This window comes from Pseudophryne corroboree, chromosome 2 (assembly GCF_028390025.1).
Source record: "Pseudophryne corroboree isolate aPseCor3 chromosome 2, aPseCor3.hap2, whole genome shotgun sequence".
Classification (NCBI taxonomy): Eukaryota; Metazoa; Chordata; class Amphibia; order Anura; family Myobatrachidae; genus Pseudophryne; species Pseudophryne corroboree.
Window position 1 is genome coordinate 840301329 of NC_086445.1, and position 27912 is coordinate 840329240.

Here is a 27912-nt window from a genome sequence, read left to right on the forward strand (position 1 = left end):
ACAGTAATTTCTTTTAGGGCTAAAGCAGAGTTGAACACAAGTTTGCAGACGTACAGACACATTAGGCATGCTCCAGTGCTGAGCATATACAATTACAGGGGATGCAGATCCGTACAACTTGGTCACATACCCACTTGGGACTTAGGGGTGTAAGCTCAATGCAGGCATGTCAGCAGGATTGTAGGCTACTCAGAGTTGGCATAAATGTAAATATGCCTGCTTTCTGACATATCCAAAAGGGGTAGCCAGGTCGGCACAGCGGGGGGCGAGGCGTGGCAGGGGAACATGATGCAGAAAATGGGGGCAGAACAGGGGGTGTGACTGCACAGCCATGTCATTATGGCCCCACTACACAATGTTGCGATTACCGGCATTGGGAGGCAGATGAGGGAGGCCATGATCAGCGCAAATCCTGTTATCAGATGCCTGCACCTTGGACAGCTGCATGGGTAGGTGGGGGGTTGTTAGTAGTCTTGCCTACTCTTCCAGGAGGTCAGGAGCGCCACCTGTGTTCTGGGTAGAGTAGGCAAGTATGACTTTGTATGAGTACGTATATCTGACGTCTAAAGCAGAGCAGGGATTTAGGTACTATAGGGCTGATTCTGATTTGGAGCAAAGGAAAAAGGGCAAGACACTTTTTGCATGTTGGTAAAACCATGTGGCACTGCAGGTGGGGCAGATGTAACACGTGCAGAGAGAGTTAAATAGGTGAGGGGTGTGTCTAAACTCAGATGTAAATTGCAGTGTAAACATAAAGCTGCCCAGTATTTGTGGGCTGCACACAAAAGCAGCCTACTTACTCTGCATGCACGCAAACAGATCATAAATGTATTATCACCCCTTGCATTGCATCAAGGTTTCTTCCAGGTGCAAAGTTATTTCTTTCTTTTTATAACTCTGCTCCCAACCCCTGTGTCTCAGAGCTATCTTATGGTACAGAGAAATTAGTGCAGGCATATGAAACCCAAATCAAGAAGTAAAATAAGCAAACTATCTCACAAATAAGACAAATCTACATTTTGTCTAAAGGGGATGGATATAAGTTATTGACAATTTTCACACAAATTGCAAAAATAATTACATTTTACTGTTACATAATATAAAGCTGTATTTTTTTTTTTCATTCTTAATATTTCATTAGCTAGCTAACTAAGTGATCAGATGGAAATACGCTGTGTTTGTTAGCATTGTCAGCCATCTTTATTCTCAGAATGGTCCCTGAAGCATGCCAGGAAGAGTGCATGAGTATTGCATCCAAGCATTAGAACTTAACTGTCATGCGTATTATTTTCTTTCCTCAGGGAAACGGTGCGTTTCAATGGCTTTGGGATGTTCATGTTTGTGGTGTACCCCGGAGCATTTGTTGATCTTTTCACCACTCACCTCCAGCTGGTTTCTCCTATTCAACAACTGCGGATATTTTGTGCAGGTAAATATACTACAGAAATATTCCGAAGTAATTAACACCACGGACAATTCTTTCCATGCTTTTGTTGGGAGTGAGTACGTGGAATTTATTTGCCTAATGGAAGTGTACATACTTTACATTCACGTACTGTCAGTACCATAACAGTATGGAACATTTTCACCTCCTGACAGAAATAGGCCACAGCACGTTTTACTAGATTAAAGGGAACGCGGCAGCCAGCCCAGTCTTAAAATTCTTTGGTATGTAAAATATTTGCCATTTTATATGTACACTTGTTTACAGTTCTCCCAAACATCTTTCTGTATATTGATTGTGACTGAAATAGTTAACCTTGGAACCAAGTGGATTGTAAACTCAATAAAAATCTTTGCTTAATTATGTCTATACAGTATACTCCATATACAGGCATTTCTACTTCTGCACTCAAGTAAATAAGTAAACTATATTTCTGCAGCAGGTTACATTGGTTTCCACAGGGAAAACATTAGGGTGTAGAATGGATCTTGATCCATAGGCACCAACAGGCTAAAGCTTTAGGCTGTCCCAGGATGCATTGGGGCCTCCTCTATAACTCCGCCTCCAGGCACTGAGAGCTCAGTTTCGAGCTGTTGGCTGCAGCAGCAGGTCACATAACAGGAGGGCTGCACTGTGCAGCCCTGAAAAAGATTTCTAAAAAGATTTCCTTCGCTGGGCTGTCAGCGCTGTACGTCAGTAGGATAATTCAGCGCTGCAGCTCCATCACCTCCCACGTGGCGCCGCATTCTCCCGCGGCTCAGTTTCCGGGTACTTGCGGCGGAGAAGTCCGGTTTAGGCACAGAGTCACAGCCCGCTCTCCTGGTTCGCGTGGCTGCTACGCGGAGGAGGTAAGAGGGTCCCCCAGGTGGGACCCGCCATTAAATCGTGTTCTGACTGCGACCTAGAGAGATGGCTCGCGGCGCTGGCGTGGACACTGTCACTGGGCAGGTACCCCAATAGACCACCAGGGCGTCTGAGTACAGGTCGGGTGTACTAACACCCCATTTAATAAGGCTCGCTAGTACCTGGGGTGGAAGTCCAGCATAGGGGAGCCGGCACATGACCTGTAGACCCTCCCCTGGCCCAGGGCGCCACCTCCTCGCAGTTTTCCCGCCCTGGAGCTGCCTCACACTCCCTCATTTCCTCACAGAGACACTGGGTGCCATCCTACAGCATAGCAGCAGCATCTGGTCTCTGGGATTGCAGGGCAAAGTCTCCCATGTAAAGCCGCCTGTATACAGAGCCGTGACTTTACATTCACTTGAGTATCCTACATGTCTTGACACAGACAGCGTTAGTTGAGAAAAAGTGTACTGTTTACAGAATATAATGTACGAGTAGTCTGATATATCCTCCAGTCATGGACCGCTGTGTTATGTATAATACAGTGCAGCTTTATTGTGATAATAATTTCTGCATTGCCTGTGGCTGTGTGCCTGTATCTGCTGTGTGGTTTCACTCTGAGTTTTCTAGATACAACAGTCACTATATTCTGTACCCTAAGGGCTAGGTGCGTCTGGGTCTCATAATATATTTATCCAATACGTATATTCTACTATGTTTCAGTCGCATAATACCGGATTTATTCGCAGGTATTCTACTTTGTCTGGCTCTATCATTCTAAGGGGCCGATTCAGACCTGATCGCTGCTGTACGTTTTCTCACAGGCTGCGATCAGGTCTGCAGTGCGCATACGTATGCACCGCAATGCGCAGGCGCGACTGTCCACCGCAACGGGGATCTCCAGTCAGCGACGGGATGGTGCGAAAATGCCGCACGCACCGGTGATCGCAAGGAGATTTGACAGTGCATTTGTGGGTGGCAACTGACCGTTTCTAGGGAGCGTCCGGAAAAACGCAGGAGGGACCCGGCGTTTTGTGGAGGATTTCTGACGTCAGCTCCGGCCCTGATCATCGCAGCGGCATAGTAAGTCCTGGGCTGTGCAGAGACTGCACAAACTGCTGTTTGTGCAACTCCCCAGCACAAGCGATCGCACATCTGCACACACACAATACCCCCCCCAATAGGCGGCGACTACCTAGACATCAGGTCTGAATTACCCCCTAAGCTGCTCTGTTGTTGCTTTCTCACATAATGTCTAACAGAAAGGGCAGTAAATCAGTGGAAGCTCCTGCATCATGCAGAGCATGCTCCAAGGATTTACCAGAGGGGGAAGTGTTGTATAATGGTCTGTGTACTATTTGTCATACATCTCCCAGTTAGTCCGCAGCTCCTGCATCTACACAGGAGCCTACCTGCGCTGCGTTCACCAACCTACTGGGTACTCTGGTGGAACACCTAGCGCCCCCTATGTGACCACCTGTGTAACTACAGTCAAAAATTGTCCCCATGGTTATTCAGTATGCAGTAAAAATCAGTCATTGGTAAAACAAAAATCGGCCCCAGGTCACTCCTGTGTCCCTGGGTCCTTTATGAGGGCTGCAATCCATAATCCTCTCTGATGTTTCATCAGAGGGGGGGGGGGTAGCAAACGGTCCTGTCAGATGGAAAATTTGTCTATCCAACTGCAACAACTAACCCTGTTCCTGTCTAGACAGAAATCTACCTCTGGTCACTCCCGTGCCCCTGAACCCTCTAAGCGGGCTGCTTCCTCCTCACAGTCTACAAACCTCTGAAGAGGAGGGGGAGCATACGGTCCTATCAGACACTGAATCCTGTGTTACTGATGAGTATTCTCCCTTGCAGATTGATGTCCCTGCCTTTGTGGTTGCTCTTAAGCATATCCTACAAATCACTGATGATGTGGATTCCACTACCGTGGCAAAGAAAACTCATAAGTTTAAACAGCAGAAGGTGGTTAATACTGTAATACCCAATACTGACCACGGACATCGGGTGGGAACCCTGGTCTTATCCAGGAAAGAAATTTCCTCTGCAAAACGGACCTTGGCTCGCTATCCTCTCCCTGCAGAGTTGTGTAACATATTGGAGATTCCACCGCCGGTGGATTCTTACGTCACCCGCCTCGTGGTGTCGTTCACTCTGCTCATCACTACTGTCACTTCACTGAAAGAACTGACAGATAAGTGTGTGAAGGGATGCCTGAAATATATATACTCCCTTACAGGGGGCTAATCATAGACCCACTATAACTGCCTCCTGTGCTGTAAAAAGATTGTGGGTTCAGGCACTAGAGGAAGAGCTGCCCGAGGATATATCTGTCATTGCCAGATAATCCCTGTCTCACGTTACCACCGACACCTATTACGTTCAGGAGGCGTCCCCTGAGATGGGTATAATGGCAGCCAAGGCGTCGTCCACGTCTGTCCTGTCTCGCCGCATACTTTGGTTGAGGTCGTGGACTCCAAAAAGACCTTGTAGGTACTCCCCTTCACTGGGGACATTTGTTTGGGGAAGACCTAAATAAAATAGTGTCTGAATTGCAGCCGCTACGATGGCTTTTATCCCCACTACTAGTCCTTCTGAACAGAAGGCAAAAGGTACCACTTTTTGTTCCTTTTGGTCTCAAGGGAAAGCAACAGGTCAGGCATACCAAGACAATCTCGTGCTCCCAAAACGATCAAGGCAAAACCGTCTTGGGCAGCCCGTCAGCCTGCTTCCAAACATGACAAGCCTGCTGCATGACTGGTCGGGCCTCTCCCTGGTGGACCCTAGGGTGGGAGGCAGACTTCTACAGTTTGCCCAGTTCTGGTTAAAGACCACTTCAGACGCATAGGTACTGGAAGTTGTCTCTCACGGGTACAGTGTCTCGTTTAAGAGATGTCCCCCTTGCCAGTTTTGCACTATGACCCTCCTTTCGGATCCGTTAAAGGTGCAAACTCTACAAACTGTGGTGAGTTCCCTCCTGAGTACAGGAGTGATTGTGATGATACCTCAGTCCCAGAGAGGCAGAGGTTATTACTCAACCTCGTTTCTGATCCCGAAACTCAATGCGTCTTGCTGGCCTATACTAAATCTCAAATCTTTTAAAAAGTTTGTGAGAGTGCGCAGGTTTCGTAAAGGAAACACTGTGCTCCATTGTATTAGATATGGAACCCAGAGACTATATGGTATCCCTGGATATACAGGATGCATATCTGCATAATCCTATTGCCAGGTCGCATGAGCATTTCCTGCGGTTTGCTATTGGCAACCTTCACTACCAATTCCAGGCTCTGCCATTTGGACTAGCTACAGCTCCTCAGATCTTCACCAAGGTCATGGCTGTGATGACGACCCACCTCCGTCGACAGGGAGTCAGAATCCTGCTGTATTTGGATGACCTGCTGAATCTGGTAAATTCCCACAAAGTCCTCCTCAGTCATCTGCAACTGACGGTAACCTTTCTGCAAGCCCACGGGTGGCTTATCAATTGGAAGAAGTCCTCGCTGGTCCAAGCTCAGAGCATGGTGCATCTGGGGGCACTCCTGGACACGAACAGTCAGAGACTGTTTCTGTCTCTAGGAAAAGTCCTGAAGCTTCAGGACAGGATACGATGCTTCCTTCGTTGCCCCAGAGTGTCGATACACTCGGCGTTGCAAGTACTTGGCCTGATGGGGTCGGCCTTCGACATGGTAGAGTACGCTCAAGTTCATTCCCGCCCACTACAGAGGTTAATCCTTTCCAAGTGGGACGGCCTACCTCATCGGATCAGATCTCATGGTTTCTTTGGCTCCAGAGGTTCGTCTGTCGCTGACCTGGTGGCTCCAGGACCAGCAATTGAGCAGGGGCTGTCCCTTCTGGATCCCCGACTGGGTCCTGCTGACCACGGACGCCAGTCTGCGAGGATGGGGAGTGGTGTTGGAGCAACACACTTTTTTTTTCATGGTCGCTGGACCAAGGGGGAATCCTTCCTCCTGATAAACATTCTAGACCTGAGTGCAGTGTTCAATACACTATCTCTCGCCCTGCCTCCTAGTACAGGCCTGTTCAAGTACGGTCACACAACGCCACCACAGTGGCTTACATAAACCATCAAGATGGCACTTAAAGCCACATGGCAATGATGGAAGTGTTAAAAATCCTTTGTTTGGCGGAATGCCAGCTGCCTGCCATTTCGGCAATGGTCATTCCGGGTGTCCTGAACTGGGAAGCGGGCTTCCTCAGTCGCCAGGATGTGCACGAAGGAGAGTGGAGTTTTCATTCAGAAGTCTTTCAACTCCTAGTGGACAGGTGGGGCTTACTGGACGTAGACTTCATGGCATCTCGACACAATTGCAAGGTTCCGGTCTTCGGATCAAGAACCGGGGATCTTTCGGCTGCCTTACATGTTCCCTCCAGTGTCACTCCTGCCCAGGGTCCTACGGAAGTTCAACAAGAAGGAGGAGTACTACTTCTAGTCGCACCAGCGTGGCACAGATGGCGTTTGTTCTCAGACCTACAGGGTATGTCAACACAGAATCCCTTCTATTTCCTCAGAGCCCAGACCTCCTCGTACAGGGCTCTTGTCTCTACCCACACTTGGCCATTGGTGGTTATCCAAACTATGTTGAAGGCCCACAAACCGGCATCTGCCCGGATTTATTACAGGGTCTGGAATTCTTTCTTCACATGGTGTGCTGATAAGAATTACGATGCCTATAGATTCAGAACTTCCAGAATTCTGGCTTTTCTGCAACGAGGCCTGGACTTAGGCCTTCGTCTGACCTCCCTCAAGGTTCACATATTTGCCTTGTCGGTATGGTTTCAGAGAAAAATTGCGTCTATACCTGACGTTCATACATTCAAACGGTTCCGGTATGAATGGTCGACCATGTTATGGTCGACAGTCATTAGGTCGACCACTATTGGTCGACATGGACATGGGCACATGGTCGACACATGAAAATGGTCGACACGTGAAAGGTCGACATGTGAAAATGTCGACATGAGTTTTTTTACTTTTTTTGGTGTCGTTTTTTGCGTAAAGTGACTGGGGACCCCAATTAGTGCACCGCGTCCCCTCGCATGGCTCGCTTCGCTCGCCATGCTTCGGGCATGGTGCCTTCGCTCCGCTACCGCTTCGCTCGGCACACTTTACCGTTCCAATCGTAGTCCATGTGGATCGTAAAGTATGGAAAAGTTCCCCAAAAGAAAAAAAAGTTAAAAAACTCATGTCGACCTTTTCATGTGTCGACCTTTCATGTGTCGACAATTTTCATGTGTCGACCATGTGTCCATGTCGACCATGTCAATGTCGACCAATAGTGGTTGACCTAATGACTGTCCATAACATGGTCGACCATGTGAACGGATACCCATTCAAACGGGGTGTCCTGCGAATTCAGCCTCCCTACGTCCTTCCTGTGGCTCCATGGAATCTGACTGGTGTGCTAAATGCCCTGCAAGAGTCTCCATTTGAACCTCTTGAATTAGTGGACCTTAAATGGATCAAGGCCAAGGTCCTGTTCTTGCTGGCTATTACCTCTGCAAGAAGGGTGTCGGACTTAGGCGCTTTGTCTTGTCGTTCACCCTTTTTGATATTTCACCGTGACCGGGCAGTTCTACAAACTCGACCAGGTTATTTTTCTACGGTGGTGTCATCTTTTCACCTTAACCAAGGGATTGTGGTTTCGGCCTCTATCTCTTTGGATCTGTCTCCCAAAGAACATTCTTTGGATGTGGTTAGGGCTCTTTGTATCTATGTGGGGAGGACTGCCTCTATCAGGAGGTCAGATGCCCTCTTTGTCCAGTTTGGTTTCCACAAACGTGGCTGTCCTGCGAACAAGCAAACCTTGGCCAGATGGATTAGAATGATGATTGCACAAGCTTATGTGCAGGCTGGACTCCCAGCTCCTGTTGCGATTTAAGGCCCATTCTACTTGGTCTGTTGGATCTTCTTGGGCGGCCAGCTATGGCGTTTCCTCAGAACAATTGTGCAAGGCGGCTACGTGGTCCTCAGTAAACACATTTCTTAGGTTCTATGCCTTTGATACCTTCGCCTCCCAGGATTCTTCCTTTGGACGCCGGATCTTGTATCTGCTATGGCGCGTCCCCTCCCTTGAGGAACTGCTTTAGGGCCCCCCAATGTTTTCCCTGTGGAAACCAATGTAACCTGCTGCAGAAAAGGAGTATTATGGTAGACTTACCATGGTTAACACTCTTTCTGCGATCAAGATCCACTCTACACCCCAATGTTTTCCCTGTGGAACTCTTGTACCTCGCAGAAAGAGTGTTAACCATGGTAAGTCTACCATAACACTCCTTTTATTTCTATACTTATTGACAGGCATTTATGTAGCACAAACACATTCCGCATCTTTTTACAGAGTATATTTCAGTCATACACAGCAGTCACTGCCCTAGTGGAGCTTACAATCTATATTCGCTAACACACTAGTGTTGATTTATTATTGCCAGAAGCCAATTAACCTACTAGTATTTGTCTGAGAATATCGGAGCAGCCAGAGGAAGTCCTCGCAAACATGGGGAGTATATACAAACTCTACACAGATAGGGCCTTGGTCAGAAAGTTAATTTATGACCTTGGTGTGACGAGGCAGTCCTAGCTACTACACAACCGTGTTACCCTTTTCAGATCAAAGTCGAACAATTCCTAAAATAAAAGGGGAAAGAGCTCATAGTGTATTATGTAGAGCTCGACAAATCCCAGGGGCCAGGTTGCCATGGCCCCTAGATTTTGCTGCCCGGCTACCAGATTATGCAGGGAGGGAGGAAGCAAATCCTCTTCAGCCCCAGCGGAGATTCATGGGCGTGCCTGTATTTTGGCGCTCATTTGATGCACAGGAGTACATGTGCTGAGTGTCCATCCCGGCCTGCACTGACTGCTGTGCCTGTCCATCCCGGCCTGCACTGTCTGCAATCTCCAAATTCTGGCTGCATGGAGCTCTCTGATAAGAGGGTCTATGCATGGGCAGGAATTGCGGCTACAGAGGGGGTAGTGATGTGGCTGCGGGGAGGAGGGGGGAGAATATTTGCCTGGGGGTAACTCCTTACTTGTGTGTTCATGGGGGTTTGTTGCCAGGAGGAGTAGCTGCTCATTAATTTGGCTGAGAAGAAAGTGGATTTTTTTACCGTGGGGCAGCTAAACACCAATGTGACCGTGGAGGGCTGGTTTGCCTGGGGGTATCCCCTTAGCTGTGTGGTCGTGGGGGTTGGTTTGCCTGGGGGGGGGGGGGGGGGGTGTCCGTTATTTGTAAAGCCCTGGTATTTTGTATTGTCGCTCAGTCCCTCAATAAGGTGCCAAGTACTCTGGGCCACATTAACAATGGTGAAGATGGAGCTACTTTAGAGCTACAGGCCTCCACCTAAAACAGGCATACAGTATCATTATGACAGCATTACGCAGTTTGCAACACAGTCAGAAATTAAAAGTATTAAAATTGTATTTCCGTTTTACTCACAAAATGATGCAAGTTTTATACTTTTACATGTTTAGGGAGACATTGGGGCGGATAGTGTAAGGGGCGCACATGCCCACTTGACACTGGCCACACCCACACATCACTGCTCCCAGCTCCTCCCCTTCTCACAATGGGCTCTTTTCAGCTCCAGGCTCATGTTGCATTTGATCCGACCCCGAGATGACTGTGTACTTTTAATAAGGAAAATTGGTTTATCTGTTAACTATTTCCAACTTTTCAACTCCAGGTGTCCAAAAACGCCGGTCACCAGGAGTATAATATACAGTAAACATATAAAATGTACTAAGGTGTAATACCATAAAACAATATATATGTTTATTTAGAAGGGCAGGGACCACCAATAAAATAGCTCTTCTACTGTATATCGCCATTAGAATCGCTGTATCATAGAATGGACGTAAAGTCCCAGATAAAGTCCATAGAACCCATGTAATTTCCTCCAAACATTAGAAGCACAGTGGAAGGCCACCCAGCATGTTTTGTTTAACCAAACGTCATCACCAGTTCTCGTAGTGTATAAATGTAAGGCTTCCAGATGTAAAACAAAAAACTCTTGCTACTTTTTCTTTATTCCAAGTGGTTTCAACCCAATCCATATGAAAAAGAAAGGAAACTCTACTAGTCCTCTAGTCCTCATTGTTAGGTTAGGAGCATCTACTGTATTGCTTCCTTAGAGCTGCCATGATCAACCGAGGCAATACTTGTTTTTGGTTTTTTTTTGCAACAAATGGCTAAATGAAGTTTACATCAGGAGCATGAATAAATCAGCCAGTCGCTGCTTGTGATAAATGGAATGGGATCTGATCATTAACAGTGCACTAGGTAGAACATGCCGAGTTGATCGCTAGCTGCCATTGTTCGCTGCGTAGCGATTAGTGAATAAAAGGCTAATCTGCGCATGCGTATGCACCGCAATGCGCACACGCATCGTACGGGTACGGAGTCCTTTGTGGTTTTGCACTGGTTCTAGTGACGATTCCAATCGCACAGCCGAACGCAAGGAGATTGACAGGAAGTGGAAATTTCTGGGCGGCAACTGACCGTTTTCTGGGAGTGTTTGGAAAAACGCAGGCGTGGACGGGCATTTGCTGAGCGGGTATCTGACATCATTACCGCGTCATTCGTCGCAGCAATCATCGCACAGAATAAGTAACTACAGGGCTGGTCTTGTTCTGCACAAAATGTGTTTGGTGCTGCTCGGCTGCACAGGCGTTCACACTACTGCAAAGCGAAAATACACTCCCCCGTGGGCAGCGACTATGCGTTTGCTCGGCTGCTAAAAGTAGCTAGCGAGCAATCAACTCTGAATGAGGGCCTAGATGTAGTGTATTTATTAGACGTTTGTTACAGCTAGTGATCACTGCAGATCCACCAGTGAACATCTTTTTCAGAGTGCATATGTGTCCTCATACACCTAACGCAGAGGTGGGCACAGTAAGCCACCCCCCAGCTGCAGTGGGACTACACATCCCAGCATGTCCGGTCATAGTTTCGCTATCAGGGCATGCTAAAACCGTGCCAGGGCATGCTGGGATGTATAGTTCATCAACAGTCTTAAAGGCCCCATACACTACCGCACCATGTCCGTCTGACATGTCGCGGGCGATCACCCCCGGTAGCCTCCAGGGGGGGGGGGGGCAGGATCGCCCAAAATACATAGATCCCAGCCATGCCTGCGGGGTCGGACCAGATTGAATGTGCAGCACATTCAATCTGGAGGATCCGATCCGATGTTCACGGGAAAGCGGATCGGATCGGAAACGCCTCCAAAATGCCCAATTTCATCCGATATATCAGTCCGAATGCCGAAATAGGATTAAATCGGGCATTATCGTCCTAGTGTATGGGACCCTTTAGGGCCACTTATGGCTCACCCTTGACCTAGCGTATATACACTATATTGCGCGAGACGCCCAACATGACGATTGCTGTAGAGTACTGTCTTTTTCTTTACATTTTGTATTTTATTCAAAACAGAGATGCAGTAAACACCACTCAGTGTGCTAGAGATGCTGAGCTGTGACTTCAATCACACAAGAATTCGTTTTAAACTTGTATAATGTTGCATATAAAGCACAACAAAACTTGGCTGAGAAAAAGCTGCGGCCTCCTGTGCCGAGTCAGACTCACAGATACACAAATTGATTGATGCAAGCCAGCAATGTAGTTTTTCGCTCCCAGTTATTTTATCAATGCAAATAACACACACATTTTAAGCGAAAAAGATGTTTAGTGCTGCCGAGTTACCTGGGACATGGCGTGCCAAGAGGGGTTATTTGTCATTACTACATCAACAGTATTTGAGGACACGTCTGTTTAATAAACTATTTCCTAAATGTTGTGATTTGAACCAGTCATATTTTTAATGCACGTTATCAGGCTTTTATTAATTAATAAACAGTTGTGTTAAGATTCACTCAATGAACAAACAAACAAACAAACAAACCAAGAAAAGGCCTCCAGTAGTCCAGGGACACAACCAGTGGTATTACTACATCTGATTCCATGCAACGTCACCTCTGCCTATGGTGCTAAACCTCTTAGGTGGGACAGAGCTTTTCTCTACAGACTTTGTATACATATGTAGCCATGCTCATCTTGCTAAGATACAGCATGCTGCATGGCAGCCCGGGACGGTCTGTGACTATTTGCAATCGCTTCATTAAGTACATAAGCATATAATGGAGCAATCGCCGGCTGCGAATAATCGCAGTCCGGCATGCCATGAGCATGGCTATATCTGTACACAACACATCCTGCAGTAACACTGCTCAAATGCTCCCACTTAACTTGACACAAACTTTATGCACCCTGCTCTGTGTAGCCTAAGTGAGAGAGTAGTAGGTAGTGTCTTTCGTAGGCCATTATCTTCCACTTACAATTGGCAATTGCAACCATGTTGTGTAGTTTTGGGATCTCCTATGATATCATGAATGGAATTTAAAGATTGAAAGTCACTGTATTTGCATAATCTTATGAAAATCTGTTAAATTTTTATCATCAGTTTATCACTGTAATGTGAACAAGGATTTGACTACTGTGGCCTTGAGCCCTAGATTAGGCCTCTTATACTGCCGTCATAATGGAGGGAGCTCTTCAGCAGAGGGCTGCTTGCTCATCCCTGCAATGACCGATACTGTATATTGCTCCTTCTAACATTGGCTCAGATTTATTAAGCTTTGGAAAGTGATAAATTGATAAAGTACCAACCAACCAGCTCCTAACTGCCATGTTAAGGCTGTGTTTGAAAAATGACAGGTAGGAGCTGCTTGGTTTGTACTTTAGCACTGTGCAATTTATCACTCTCTAAGGCTTGATAAATTTGGCCCATTGTTTTGGAATTATCTGGGAAAAGTTTTTGTTATATTTTCAGTCTTTCTTTACTTGGGTATGTTCACATTAATAAAATACAAAAGATTGGTCCCCTCTTTTGTGTTTTGTTATGTCATTCAAGAATTGGTGCTCTTGTGAGTGGGGGACTGAGCAGCAGTTAAGAGGCGCAAGTTACTGCAATCCATTCATATTTTGTTGCACATGTCCACATTAATAACTCGCTCAAATTACATAACTTATTCCTTGCTAGTAAATCGTGGAAAATGGTTTTGTGAAATTATCATCCCAATAAGACTGACAGCAGAGCTAGGCAAAGTCCTATAAATTAAGTTAGAACAATACAAACTGCATATTAAAAAACTAGGGTTAAGCATACCTTTAGTATGGTAATGGAGGTTCCTACTCCATTGCTGCCTGAACCCTCACTATGGGCCTAATTCCAGTTCGTATGGAATTTCACAGCCGCAGGGAATGCCAAATCTTACACTGGCCGATTTTTTGAAAGATATGAACGATCTCGTTCATAAATGAACGAGAACTCGTTCATATCTTTCAGTGTGGAGACTCCTGCGATGAACGATGCGCGGCCCCGCGCTCGTTCATCGCTGGTCTCCCGTCGGCTGTGCATGCAGGCCAATATGGACGATCTCGTCCATATTTGCCTGCACTTCAATGCAGCCGCGTGACGGGGGGAGTGAAGAAACTTTACTCCCCCCGTCACTGCCCCCCCCGCCGCCGGGTCGCTCGTCGGCCGTATCCGCCGTCGGGCAGCTCGGCGGCGGGTCGGTCAGTGAGTAGGGCCCTTAAATTTGGCCGTAAGATACAGAGTCTAGGAAGTCTGTGTCCATCGTTGCAGACACTTGACTTTACCCACCACGCCTACAAAATGGGGCGATGCCCTATTTTGAAGAATGATGTCAGTTGCCAATCTGCTACACCCCCCCCAAATGCTGCGGCATGTCAATAATGCTGGAGCTAAAGGGGGGACTGTGAGTGATATCCAAAGACCCGTTCTGCACATGTGCAGACCAATATCAGATTTGTACATAAACCATTGGTTTGCATACAAATCTGAATCGGGCCCTATGTACAGCACCTGACTCCATGACACGCTTCCTCTTCCGCCCCAGTCCTGTGTACTATTCTGAACATGGAGTCTCTGATTACATGCAAATGCAGGTGAGGACTTTGCAGAAAATTTAGAGTACATATACAAGTGGAGCAGACACACGGCAGTCAGCTTGGTAATGACTGACGAATGATATGTTAAATAAAAAAAAAAAAGACCAAGATCCCACCTTCAAAATAATAAATAAATGAATAATCCACAAAGCCTTTACTTTGTGCAGAAGGACCTGCAAAAAGTGGTAACGCTTATTTTTATGCTACATGTGGATTTACTTTCTTCTCTAAATTAGACCCACTGTTTTTACTGCAGAATGTGCTTGGTGATGCACAGTCCATTGGCATGTGCTTTCTATTTCATCCACTGTATGAGAAGTGCAGATGTGACCGCCACATTTGCCATTAGATGTACTCTCTGGACAGACTAGATCAAATGCTTTTTATTTGCATCTTCTCTTACGAATATACAGGTTGAAGATATATCCATAAACCCCATTGAAACTTTATTAATTACTTTTCATCAATGAACAGTATTGTCCACTAGATGGCAGACAAACTATTTTAGAGACGAACAAAGTTGCAGCATAATTTAGCTGTGTCAGGGAGGTGTAAAGTTCAGCGGATACAATTGTTGCATTTGCTTCGCTGTTCCGTACAATGTGCCTGATTCAGTTGTGGTTGGAGTTGCTATCACTGATATCGCTGTATGGTAATGCAGCAGGAGGCGTCTCTTACAAGCGGACGTCTGCAGCTGCAGTAGTGATCTGATATGAGTCCTAGAAAGCATCCTTCGGATCACTTACTGCACTTACTGCCAGTGGCAGAGGCCAGGAAATTTCCGTGCAGTGATGGAGATCCCTGGCCTCTTCCCACCAACTAAATGGCGGTGACACACGTCCGTTTTTACAAATGTAGCCCATTGCCGCCCCCTCCCCACCTCCAAATGGAATCAGACTGTCAATCACTGACAGTGTGATACCTTCCATGCGTCCTCTGCAGGTGCAAAGTATCGATATGCGGTACTTAGCGGGCAGGACGTAGCAGCGACCGGACCTGGATGATCCTCAATATCATTCAGAACTATGGGCCTGATTCTGATATTTACATTATAGCACTGCCGCAGTAAAGTGGCTATGGACTACCGTACAATTAATATGGTAATGCTGCAGAAGGCGTCTGTAGGAAAAAGACACCTCCTGCCAGAGTCTGCGATCTGAGTCTGATCGCCGTGGTGACCATGGCAACCCTCTGCTATCTGCATAAGTCAGAACTTACTCAGAATGAGTGTCGGAACTCTGCTGGGTCCAGGAAGTCTGTGTCCGATGGCGCAGATCCTGGACTTGGCACGCTTGCAAAATGGGTGTGACGCCGTAGTCTTTTAGAACGGTCACTGCCTCCCAAATGCTGCAGTATGTTAGTCATGCGATGGCTAAGGGGTACTGTGAGCGATCGTGCATAACTGGCCCTACACATGTGCACTGCATCCACCATTGGATTGGTACGTAAATCAGGCGGTTTACATACAAATCAGAATCTGACCCTATATTTTTACATTGGATTTATAATCTGTGAATGGAGCTGTAACAACAACAATCAATTTATTGGTTTGATCATTATCAAGTGATATCTTGTTAATGGCAGATCTGCTTTTGTCATTCCAATTGTAACGTTGCCTTATAAAATAGAATAGGGATAGGAAATCTGTGTAGATTTATGGAACATGCCATTTCTGAGTTTTAGTTGTGATGATTGGAGGAAATAATCTGCACACAGTAGACTTCCTGCTGATCACCACTGGAGGTCAGATACCAGCCACTCATAATAGAAAATGGCTGCTACAATAGCTTTCAGCTACATCATACCTCCCATCCTGACCCTCTCCGGGAGGGACAAAATTCTCTCTTTCTGGACTCCCCTCTTAGTTTATGATTGTCATCACCTGTGGTGAAACACCTTTCTTCACAATTAACCTGTTCAAAACTGGTTTCGCCAATCATAAATTAGGAGGAAAGTCCAGGAGCAGAGCATTTTGTCCCTTCTGGAATGGGTCATGTTGGGTGGTATGAGCTACATAGTAATAGCTATGTTAATTATCTCAAATTCTTTTCAAGTTTTAAAGTATGGTATGTACAAATGGAGATGCAGTCATCTAGTGCGGCTCCATCGCATACGTGCACTCCCGGCATGACTAGGCAATCCATCCGCCTAGTCACGCCGGAAGTGCACAGAGGCTCTCCCATTCTAGTGAATGGGGCGCATGCGCACCCCAAATGTGACGATAGGCATGCCCGGGCGGGTGCACCCAGGTACAGACTAAGCCAGGCACAGACGTAGCCATGATTAGCATGGCTCCATCTGTATGTGATTTTTAGAAGTGACTTTTTAAAACATTGGAACCAATTAAGTTTTGTCACCCTTAAAAGAAATGTGCGTACTATCCGATAAATAAAGCATCTGAATATTAGTGTGAGGCTTAAGCTTACTGACAAGCGGTTAATAACTTACTGGAATTAATGTTCTTAGATACGATTTGGGTCATTATATTAATAACCAATGTACGCATTGTATTTGTTACAGGTGTCTGGCACAATTTTATCCTCGGTCTCCTGGGCCTCTTGATACTGTTTCCGCTACCTGCACTACTCTATCCGTTTTATTACACAGGTGTTGGTGCCCTAGTTACTGAAGTTTTAGAGGTAAATACTATTTTTATTTTCTACTTAAATTAATATAAATGACAGTTCCTACATCTACTTGTGCTGCACAGATAACAACATGTTTTATGATGGCTGGGGCAAGTTTTTTTAATAGAATCACAAGCCAGGTAAAAGGAGACATTTCCTTGCTAGAACCTTTATGTACATATTGCACCTGGTATGTATCACCCTTTTCAGGACTATTGGAGCTATCATTTAGGGATTGAATCCATTTTGATTACTTACAACCTTTTACTAGACCTGGCTATGCTTACCATCTCATGACCATTTGGTCTAATTTGATTGTGTTTTAATGCATATTACCACATGTTTTGATTTGTGTTTTAATCAATGAGCTTTAAATGAAGTGCTTTATTTTTTATTTTACAAAGTCACGTTGTGTATATTCTATATCATTTACAGTTTAATTCTGATTTACATACCCATTTTGGTATATCAGTACCCCTAGCGCGGTTCTTCTTTATTTATCTGTATAGGAGTGGGTGTTGCATTTTTCAGAAAACGTTAGCAAAAGTAGAAATTACCTTTCTCTAACGTCCTAGTGGATGCTGGGAACTCCGTAAGGACCATGGGGAATAGCGGGCTCCGAAGGAGGCTGGGCACTCTAAAAGAAAGATTAGGTACTATCTGGTGTGCACTGGCTCCTCCCACTATGACCCTCCTCCAGACCTCAGTTAGGATACTGTGCCCGGAAGAGCTGACACAATAAGGAAGGATTTTGAATCCCGGGTAAGACTCATACCAGCCACACCAATCACACCGTATAACTCCTCCAAGCCCCAGTTAGATCTTGTGCCCGGCCGAGGTTGGATGCACACTAGGGGCTCTCCTGAGCCCTTAGAAAGAAAGTATAGATTTAGGTTTTTTATTTTCAGTGAGACCTGCTGGCAACAGGCTCACTGCAGCGAGGGACTAAGGGGAGAAGAAGCGAACTCGCCTGCTTGCAGCCGGATTGGGCTTCTTAGGCTACTGGACACCATTAGCTCCAGAGGGATCGACCGCAGGCCCAGTCCTTGGTGTTCGGTCCCGGAGCCGCGCCGTCGTCCCCCTTACAGAGCCAGAAGCAAGAAGAGGTCCGGAAAAACGGCGGCAGAAGACATCAGTCTTCACCAAGGTAGCGCACAGCACTGCAGCTGTGCGCCATTGCTCCTCATGCACACCACACACTCCGGTCACTGAGGGTGCAGGGCGCTGGGGGGGGGGGGGGGGGGCGCCCTGAGCAGCAATATAAACACCTTGGCTGGCAAAAATACATCACATATAACCCCCAGGGCTATATGGATGTATATTAACCCCTGCCAGATTCCATAAAAATGCGGGAGAAAAGTCCGCGAAAAAGGGGCGGAGCCTATCTCCTCAGCACACTGGCGCCATTTTTCCCTCACAGCTCCGTTGGAGGGAAGCTCCCTGGCTCTCCCCTGCAGTCTACACTAAACAGAACAGCGTTAAAAAAAAAAACAGAGAGGGGGGGCACTAAATTTAGGCGCAGTATAAATTATATAAAAGCAGCTATAGGGGACATAACTCAGTTAGTCCCTGCATTATATAGCGCTCTGGTGTGTGCTGGCATACTCTCACTCTGTCCCCCCAAAGGGCTTTTGTGGGTCCTGTCCTCATTGGAGCATTCCTTGTGTGTGTGCGGTGTGTCGGTACGGCTGTGTCGACATGTTTGATGAGGAGACTTATGTGGAGGCGGAGCAGATGCCGATAAATGAGATGTCGCCCCTGTGGGCCGACACCAGAGTGGATGGATAGGTGGAAGGTATTAACCGACAGTGTCAACTCCTTACATAAAAGGCTGGATGACGTAACAGCTATGGGACAGCCGGCTTCTCAGCCCGCGCCTGCCCAGACGTCTCAAAGGCCATCAACGCTCCCTCAGATGGCAGACACAGATGTCGACACAGAGTCTGACTCCAGTGTCGACGAGGTTGAGACATATACACAATCCACTAGGAACATCCGTTACATGATCCCGGCAATATAAAATGTGTTTCTGACATTAACCCAAGTACCACTAAAAACAAAGGGTTTTATGTGTGGGGAGAAAAAGCAGGCAGTGTTTTGTTCCCCCATCAAATGAGTGAATGAAGTGTGAAAAAGCGTGGGTTTCCCCGATAAGAAACTGGTAATTTCTAACAAGTTACTGATGGCGTACCCTTTCCCGCCAGAGGATTAGTTACGCTGGGAGATATCCCCTAGGGTGGATAAGGCGCTCACACGTTTGTCAAGGTGGCACTGCCGTCTTAGGATACGGCCACTTTGAAGGTACCTGCTGATAAATAGCAGGAGGCTATCCTGAAGTCTGTAATTACACACTCAGGTACTAGACTGAGACCTGCAGACTGCTGCAGCGTGGTCTGTACCCCTTTCAAACAGGGATACTATTTTGCGAACATAAGACGTCGTCTTATATATGAGGGATGCACAGAGGAATATTTTGCCGGCTGGCATCCTGAATTATTGCAATGTCCATTCTGTCAGGAGGGTATTGGAGACCCGACACTGGACAGGTGATGCTGACTTTAAAAGGCACATAGAGCCTTATAAGGGTGAGGAATTGGTTGGGGATGGTCTCTGGGACCTCGTATCCACAGCAACAGCTGGGATGAAAATATTTTACCTCAGGTTTCCTCACAGCCTAAGAAACGCACTGTATTATCAGGTACAGTCCTTTCGGCTTCAAAAAAGCAGGCGGGTCAAACGAGGGAAGAGGAAAAAAGCTGCACCAGCAGCCAGTTCCCAGAATCAAAATTCTTCCCCTGCTTCCTCTGAGTCCACCGCATGACGCGGGGGCTCCACAGGCGTAGCCAGGTACGGTGGGGGGCCGCCTCAAAAATTTCAGCGATCAGTGGGCTCGCTCACAGGTGGATCCCTGGATCCTTCAAGTAGTATCTCAGGGGTACGAGCTGGAAGTCGAGGCGTCTCCCCCCCGCCGTTTCCTTAAATCTGCCTTGCCGACAGGCAGGGAGGCTGTGCTAGAGGCAATTCACAAGCTGTATTCCCAGCAGGTGATAGTCAAGGTGCCCCTACTTCAACAAGGACGGGGTTACTATTCCACACTGTTTGTGGTACCGAAACCAGCCGGTTCGGTGAGACCCATTTTAAAATGGAAATCCTTGAACACTTACATAACAAAGTTCAAGATGGAATCGCTCAGGGCGGTTTTTGCAAGCCTGGACGAGGGGGATTACATGGTATCCCTGGACATCAAGGATGCTTACCTGCATGTCCCTATTTATCTTCCTCACCAGGAGTACCTCAGATTGTGGTACAGGATTGCCATTACCAATTCCAGACACTACCGTTTGGACTGTCCACGGCACCGAGGGTGTTTACCAAGGTAATGGCAGAAATGATGATACTCCTTCAAAAAAAAAGGGAGTTTTTATTTATCCCATACTTGGACGATCTCCTTATAAAGGCAAGGTCCAGGGAGCAGTTACTGGTCGGAGTAGCACTATCGCAGGAGGTGCTACAACAGCATGGCTGGATTCTGAACATTCCAAAGTCACAGCTGGTTCCTTCCACTCGCTTACTGTTCCTGGGGATGATTTTGGACACAGAACAGAAAAAAGTGTTTCTCCCGCAGGAGAAAGCCAAGGAGCTGTCATCTCTAGTCAGAGACCTCCTAAAACCAAAAAGGGTATCGGTGCATCGTTGCACACGAGTCCTGGGAAAAATGGTGGCTTCATACGAAGCAATTCCATTCGGCAGGTTCCATGCGAGGACCTTCCAGTGAGACCTCTTAGATAAGTGGTCGGGATCGCATCTTCAAATGCATCAAATGATAACCCTGTCTCCAAGGACCAGGGTGTCTCTACTGTGGTGGATGCAGGGTGCTCATCTTCTAGAGGGCCGCAGTTTCGGCATACAGGACTGGGTCCTGGTGACCACGGATGCCAGCCTTCAAGGCTGGGGAGCAGTCACACAGGGAAGAAACTTCCAGGGCCTATGGTCAAGTCAGGAGACTTCCCTACATATAAATTCTGGAACTGAGGGCCATTTACAATGCCCTAAGTCAGGCAAGACCCCTGCTTCAAAACCAGCCGGTACTGATACAGTCAGACAACATCACGGCAGTCGCCCATGTGACCCGACAGGGCGGCACAAGAAGCAGGATGGCAATGGCAGAAGCCACAAGGATTCTCCGATGGGCGGAAAATCACGTACTAGCACTGTCAGCAGTGTTCATTCCGGGAGTGGACAACTGGGAAGCAGACTTCCTCAGCAGACACGACCTACACCCGGGAGAGTGGGGACTTCATCCAGAAGTCTTCCTGCTGTTGGTAAACCGTTGGGAAAGGCCACAGGTGGACATGATGGCGTCCCGCCTCAACAAAAAGCTAAAGAGATATTGCGCCAGGTCAAGGGACCCTCAGGCGATAGCTGTGGACGCTCTAGTGACACCGTGGGTGTACCAGTCGGTTTATGTGTTCCCTACTCTGCCTCTCATACCAAAGGTACTGAGAATAATAAGATGGCGAGGAGTAAGAACGATACTCGTGGTTCCGGATTGGCCAAGAAGGGCTTGGTACCCGGAACTTCAGGAAATGATATCAGAGGACCCATGGCCTCTGCCGCTCAGACAGGACCTGCTTCAGCAGGGGCCCTGTCTGTTCCAAGACTTACCGCGGCTGCGTTTGACGGCATGGCGATTGAGCGCCGGATCCTGAAGGAAAAGGGTATTCCGGAAGAAGTCATTCCTGCGCTTATTAAAGCCAGGAAAGATGTTACGGCAAAGCATTATCACCGCATGTGGCGGAAATATGTTGCATGGTGCGAGGCCAAAAAGGCCCCAACAGAGGAATTTCCACTAGGTCGATTTCTACATTTCCTGCAAGCAGGAGTGAATATGGGCCTAAGTCTAGGCTCCATTAAAGTACAGATCTCGGCTCTGTCGATTTTCTTTCAAAAAGAATTAGCTTCAGTACCTGAAGTTCAGACATTGTGAAAGGAGTGCTGCATATTCAGCCCCCGTTTGTGCCCCCTGTGGCACCTTGGGATCTCAACGTGGTGTTGAGTTTTCTTAAAATCACATTGGTTTGAGCCACTAAAAACCGTGGATCTAAAATATCTCACGTGGAAAGTGGTCATGTTATTGGCCTTGGCTTCAGCCAGGCGAGTGTCAGAATTGGCGGCTTTATCATGTAAAAGCCCTTATCTGATTTTCCATATGGATAGGGCAGAATTGAGGACTCGTCCCCAATTTCTTCCTAAGGTGGTGTCAGCGTTTCACCTGAACCAGCCTATTGTGGTGCCGGCGGCTACTAGTGAATTGGAGGACTCCAAGTTGCTAGACGTTGTCAGGGCCCTGAAAATATATGTTTCCAGGACGGCTGGAGTCAGAAACTCTGACTCGCTGTTTATCCTGTATGCACCCAACAAGCTGGGTGCTCCTGCTTCTAAGCAGACGATTGCTCGTTGGATTTGTAGCACAATTCAACTTGCACATTCTGTGGCAGGCCTGCCACAGCCTAAATCTGTCAAGGCCCATTCCACAAGGAAGGTGGGCTCATCCTGGGCGGCTGCCCGAGGGGTCTCGGCATTACAACTCTGCCGAGCAGCTACGTGGTCGGGGGAGAACACGTTTGTAAAATTCTACAAATTTGATACCCTGGCTAAAGAGGACCTGGAGTTCTCTCATTCGGTGCTGCAGAGTCATCCGCACTCTCCCGCCCGTTTGGGAGCTTTGGTATAATCCCCATGGTCCTGACGGAGTCCCCAGCATCCACTAGGACGTCAGAGAAAATAAGATTTTACTTACCGATAAATCTATTTCTCGTAGTCCGTAGTGGATGCTGGGCGCCCATCCCAAGTGCGGATTGTCTGCAATACTTGTACATAGTTATTGTTACAAAAAAATCGGGTTGTTATTGTTGTGAGCCGTCTGTTCAGAGGCTCCTACATTTGTCATACTGTTAACTGGGTTCAGATCACAAGTTGTACGGTGTGATTGGTGTGGCTGGTATGAGTCTTACCCGGGATTCAAAATCCTTCCTTATTGTGTACGCTCGTCCGGGCACAGTATCCTAACTGAGGCTTGGAGGAGGGTCATAGGGGGAGGAGCCAGTGCACACCACCTGATCCTAAAGCTTTATTTTTGTGCCCTGTCTCCTGCGGAGCCGCTAATCCCCATGGTCCTGACGGAGTCCCCAGCATCCACTACGGACTACGAGAAATAGATTTATCGGTAAGTAAAATCTTATTATATGACGATTAGTTATCAATGATTATCCATGGACAGTGGCAGCAATTGATACAGGGCCTAATTCAGACCTGTTCGTAGCCCTGAAAAATCTTACAGGGCTATGATCAGGCACACAGACATGTGGGGGGATGCCCAGCACAGGGCTAGTCTGCCCCGCATGTCAGGCCCGACCTTCCCCCCCACCACCTTCCCCTGCAGAAGTACAAAAGTATCGCACAGCGGCGATGCTTTTGTACTGCAGGAGTAACTCCCGGCCAGCGCAGCTATGCGCACTGGCCGGGAGCTACTCATCGCTGCCCGGGTCGCAGCATCTGCGTGTCACATCACGCAACCGCCGCTGCCTGCCCCGACATGGTCGGTCTGGCCACGCCTGCGTTGGCCATACTGCGCCCCATAAACGGCGGCTTAACGCCACCGTCTTGCCCCATCCCGCCCAGCGAACGCCTCTGCCTGTCAATCAGGCAGAGGCGATCGTTAGGCTACGGCAGCCGTCGGCTGTCAGCCATGCGCCGGCGCACTGTGGCGCTGGCACATGCGCACTTCAGACTCGATCGCTGCTGTGAGAAAACGCACAGCAGCGATTGGGTCTGAATGACCCCCACAAACTCCATTGTTGAATATTTCATATGGATGTTCTACATTAAGTAAGCTGTATATCAGTCTTCAAGTGTGAATAAACAGAAACATAGAATTTGACGGCAGATAAAGACCACTTGGCCCATTTAGTCTGCCCGTGTACATGCACACACACTTAAGTTCAATTTTGTAGGGAGCCAAGTAGCCTACCAGTATATTTTTGGACTGTGGGAGGAAACTGGAGTACCCGGAGGAAACCCATGCAAGCATGGGAAAATATACAAACTCCATACAGTAATGGCCATGCTGAACCCATAACCTCAGTGCTGTGAAGCAGTAATGCTAACAATTGCACCATCCGTACTGCCCAAGAACATACTGCATACAAGAACATGTTTTATACTAGAGATGTGCGGCTGGCACTTTTCGTGTTTTGGTTCTAATTCCACTTTTGTGTTTTGGTTTTGGCTTGGTTTTGCCAAAACCACCCTTTCGTGTTTTGGTTTTGGATCTGGATGATTTTTGAAAAAAAAAAAAAAAAATAGCTAAAATCACAGAATTTGGGGGTAATTTTGATCCTACTTATTAACCTCAATAACATAAATTTCCAGTCTATTCTGAACACCTCACACCTCACAATATTGTTTTTAGGCCAAAAGGTTGCACCGAGGTGGCTGTATGACTAAGCTAAACTACACAAGTGTGCGGCACAAACACCTGGCCCATCTAGGAGTGGCACTGCAGTGTCAGACAGGAGGGCAGCGATAAAAAAAAAAAGGCCCCAAACAGCACATGATGTGAAGAAGAAAAAGAGGTACACCGAGGCTGCTGTATGACTAAGCCAAGAGACACAAGTGTGCGGCACAAACACCTGGCCCATCTAGGAGTGGCACTGCAGTGTCAGACAGGATGGCACTTTTCAAAAACTAGGCCCCAAACAGCACCTTATGCAAAGATGTAGTAGAGGTGCAATGAGGTAGCTGTATGACTAAGCCAAGCGACACAAACAATTGGCCCATCTAGGAGTGGCACTGCAGTGGCAGACAGGAGGGCAGATATCCAAAAAGGCCCCAAACAGCACATGATGCAAAGAAGAAAAAGAGGTGCACCGAGGTTGCTGTATTACTAAGCTAAGCGACACAACCACCTGGCCCATCTAGTAGTGTCACGCAGTGGCTGAATGTCGAAAGTGGGCCGCAATTGTTCGGTCCACTGACAGCATCTCCTGCACGCTCCTGTCATTTTTCTAAAATTCTGCAATTGGTGGACTTATACGGCAGTACCCCAGGACTAATACAGCAGTACCCCTGGACTCATACGGTAGTGTTAGACAGGATGGCACTTTTCAAAAACTAGGCCCCAAACAGCGACTCATGCAAAGATGTCGAAGAGGTGCAATGAGGTAGCTGTATGACTAAGCCAAGCGACACAAACAATTCCCAGTGGAATTATACATCAAAATCACTGGAATTAAATGGCAAAATCACTGGAATTATACTGTAAAATCATTGGAATTAAATGGCAAAATCACTGGAATTATACTGCAAAATCACTGGAATTAAATGGCAATATCACTGGAATTATACTGCAAAATCACTGGAATTAAATGGCAGTACCACTGGACATATACGGAAGTGTCAGACAAGATAGCACTTTAAAAAAAATAGTCCCCAAACAGCACATGATGCAAAGAAGAAAAAGAGGTGCAAGATGGAATTGTCCTTGGGCCCTCCCACCCACCCTTATGTTGTATAAACAGGACATGCACACTTTAACAAACCAATCATTTCAGTGACAGGGTCTGCCACACGACTGTGGCTGAAATGAGTGGTTTGTTCTACTATCACATTGGGCATTAGCCTTGGCAGACAACGTTGATGGTATTTCATTGTGTATGTCATGTTCTTGATCTTTCCCGATTTTATCCACCAACCTTTTGTTCTCCATTTTCTCTAACGTCCTAGTGGATGCTGGGACTCCATCAGGACCATGGGGAATAGCGGGCTCCGCAGGAGACAGGGCACATCTAAAAAAGCTTTTAGGTCACATGGTGCGTACTGGCTCCTCCCCCTATGACCCTCCTCCAAGCCTCAGTTAGGTTTTTGTGCCCGTCCGAGAGGGTGCAATCTAGGTGGCTCTCCTAAAGAGCTGTTTAGAAAAGTTTTTTTTTTAGGTTTCAATCTCAGTGATTCCTGCTGGCAACAGGATCACTGCATCGAGGGACTTAGGGGAGAGATTTCCAACTCACCTGCGTGCAGGATGGATTGGAGTCTTAGGCTACTGGACACTTAGCTCCAGAGGGAGTCGGAACACAGGTCAGCCTGGGGTTCGTCCCGGAGCCGCGCCGCCGATCCCCCTTACAGACGCTGAAGAGACGGCAGAACGGAGGTCCGGAAAGCAGGCGGCAGAAGACTCCTCAGTCTTCTTGAAGGTAGCGCACAGCACGGCAGCTGTGCGCCATTGTTGTCACACGGCTCACTGACTCAGTCACGGAGGGTGCAGGGCGCTGCTGGGGGCGCCCTGGGCAGCAATATAATTACCTTTAGTGGCAAAATAAATACATCACATATAGCCATTAAGGCTATATGTATGTATTTTAACCCAGGCCAGTTTCTTAAAAACCGGGGAAAAGCCCGCCGAAAAAGGGGCGGAGCTTATTCTTCTCAGCACTCAGCGCCATTTTCCTGCTCAGCTCCGCTGGTGAGGAAGGCTCCCAGGTCTCTCCCCTGCACTGCACTACAGAAACAGGGTAACAAAGAGAAGGGGGGCATAAATTGGCGATATTTATATATTAAGAGCGCATATATAGTAAACAACACCTTCTAGGGTTGTTTATATACATTTATAGCGCTTTTGGTGTGTGCTGGCAAACTCTCCCTCTGTCTCCCCAAAGGGCTAGGGGGTCCTGTCTTCGATTAGAGCATTCCCTGTGTGGCTGCTGTGTGTCGGTACGTGTGTGTCGACATGTATGAGGACGATGTTGGTGTGGAGGCAGAGCAATTGCCGATGATGGTAATGTCACCCCCTAGGGAGTCGACACCGGAATGGATGGCTTTAGTTATGGAATTACGTGATAATGTCAGCACATTACAAAAGTCAGTTGACGAAATAAGACGCCCGGCAAACCAGTTAGTACCGGTTCAGGCGTCTCAGACACCGTCAGGGGCTGTAAAACGTACTTTACCTCAGTCAGTCGACACGGGTACCGACACAGATGAATCTAGTGTCGACGGTGAAGAAACAAACGTATTTTCCAATAGGGCCACACGTTATATGATCACGGCAATGAAGGAGGCTTTGCAGATCTCTGATACTGCTGGTACCTCAAAAAGGGGTATTATGTGGGGGGTGAAAAAACTACCTGTATTTCTCTAACGTCCTAGTGGATGCTGGGGACTCCGTCAGGACCATGGGGAATAGCGGGCTCCGCAGGAGACAGGGCACATCTAAAAAAGCTTTTAGGTCACATGGTGTGTACTGGCTCCTCCCCCCATGACCCTCCTCCAAGCCTCAGTTAGGTTTTTGTGCCCGTCCGAGAAGGGTGCAATCTAGGTGGCTCTCTTAAAGAGCTGTTTAGAAAAGTTTTTTTTTAGGTTTCATTCAGTGATTCCTGCTGGCAACAGGATCACTGCAACGAGGGACTTAGGGGAGAGATCTCCAACTCACCTGCGTGCAGGATGGATTGGGATCTTAGGCTACTGGACACTGAGCTCCAGAGGGAGTCGGAACACAGGTCAGCCTGGGGTTCGTCCCGGAGCCGCGCCGCCGATCCCCCTTACAGACGCTGAAGAAGACGGCAGAACGGAGGTCCGGAAACAGGCGGCAGAAGACTTCACAGTCTTCATGAAGGTAGCGCACAGCACTGCAGCTGTGCGCCATTGTTGTCACACGGCTCACTGACCTAGTCACGGAGGGTGCAGGGCGCTGCTGGGGGCGCCCTGGGCAGCAATATAAGTACCTTATTGGCAAAATAAATACATCACATATAGCCATTAAGGCTATATGTATGTATTTTAACCCAGGCCAGTTCTTAAAAACCGGGAGAAAAAACCCGCCGAAAAGGGGGCGGAGCTTATTCTCCTCAGCACACAGCGCCATTTTCCCTCACAGAAAGGCTGAGGGGAAGGCTCCCATGCTCTCCCCTGCACTGCACTACAGAAACAGGGTTAAAACAGAGAGGGG

The 27912-nt window shown here is 47.5% G+C and overlaps 1 protein-coding gene across 3 annotated transcripts in view; it reads left to right on the forward strand.

Moving 5' to 3' along the window:
• The window catches only part of MBTPS2 (membrane bound transcription factor peptidase, site 2), a 354709-nt gene that overhangs the window by 173043 nt on the left and 153754 nt on the right, over nucleotides 1-27912 (forward strand). For all 3 annotated transcript variants that reach the window (XM_063955767.1, XM_063955765.1, XM_063955766.1), the window contains exons 5-6: nucleotides 1302-1429; nucleotides 16804-16922. In XM_063955767.1, the coding sequence (XP_063811837.1) occupies nucleotides 1302-1429; nucleotides 16804-16922 (247 nt within the window). The remainder of the gene's footprint in view (nucleotides 1-1301; nucleotides 1430-16803; nucleotides 16923-27912) is intronic.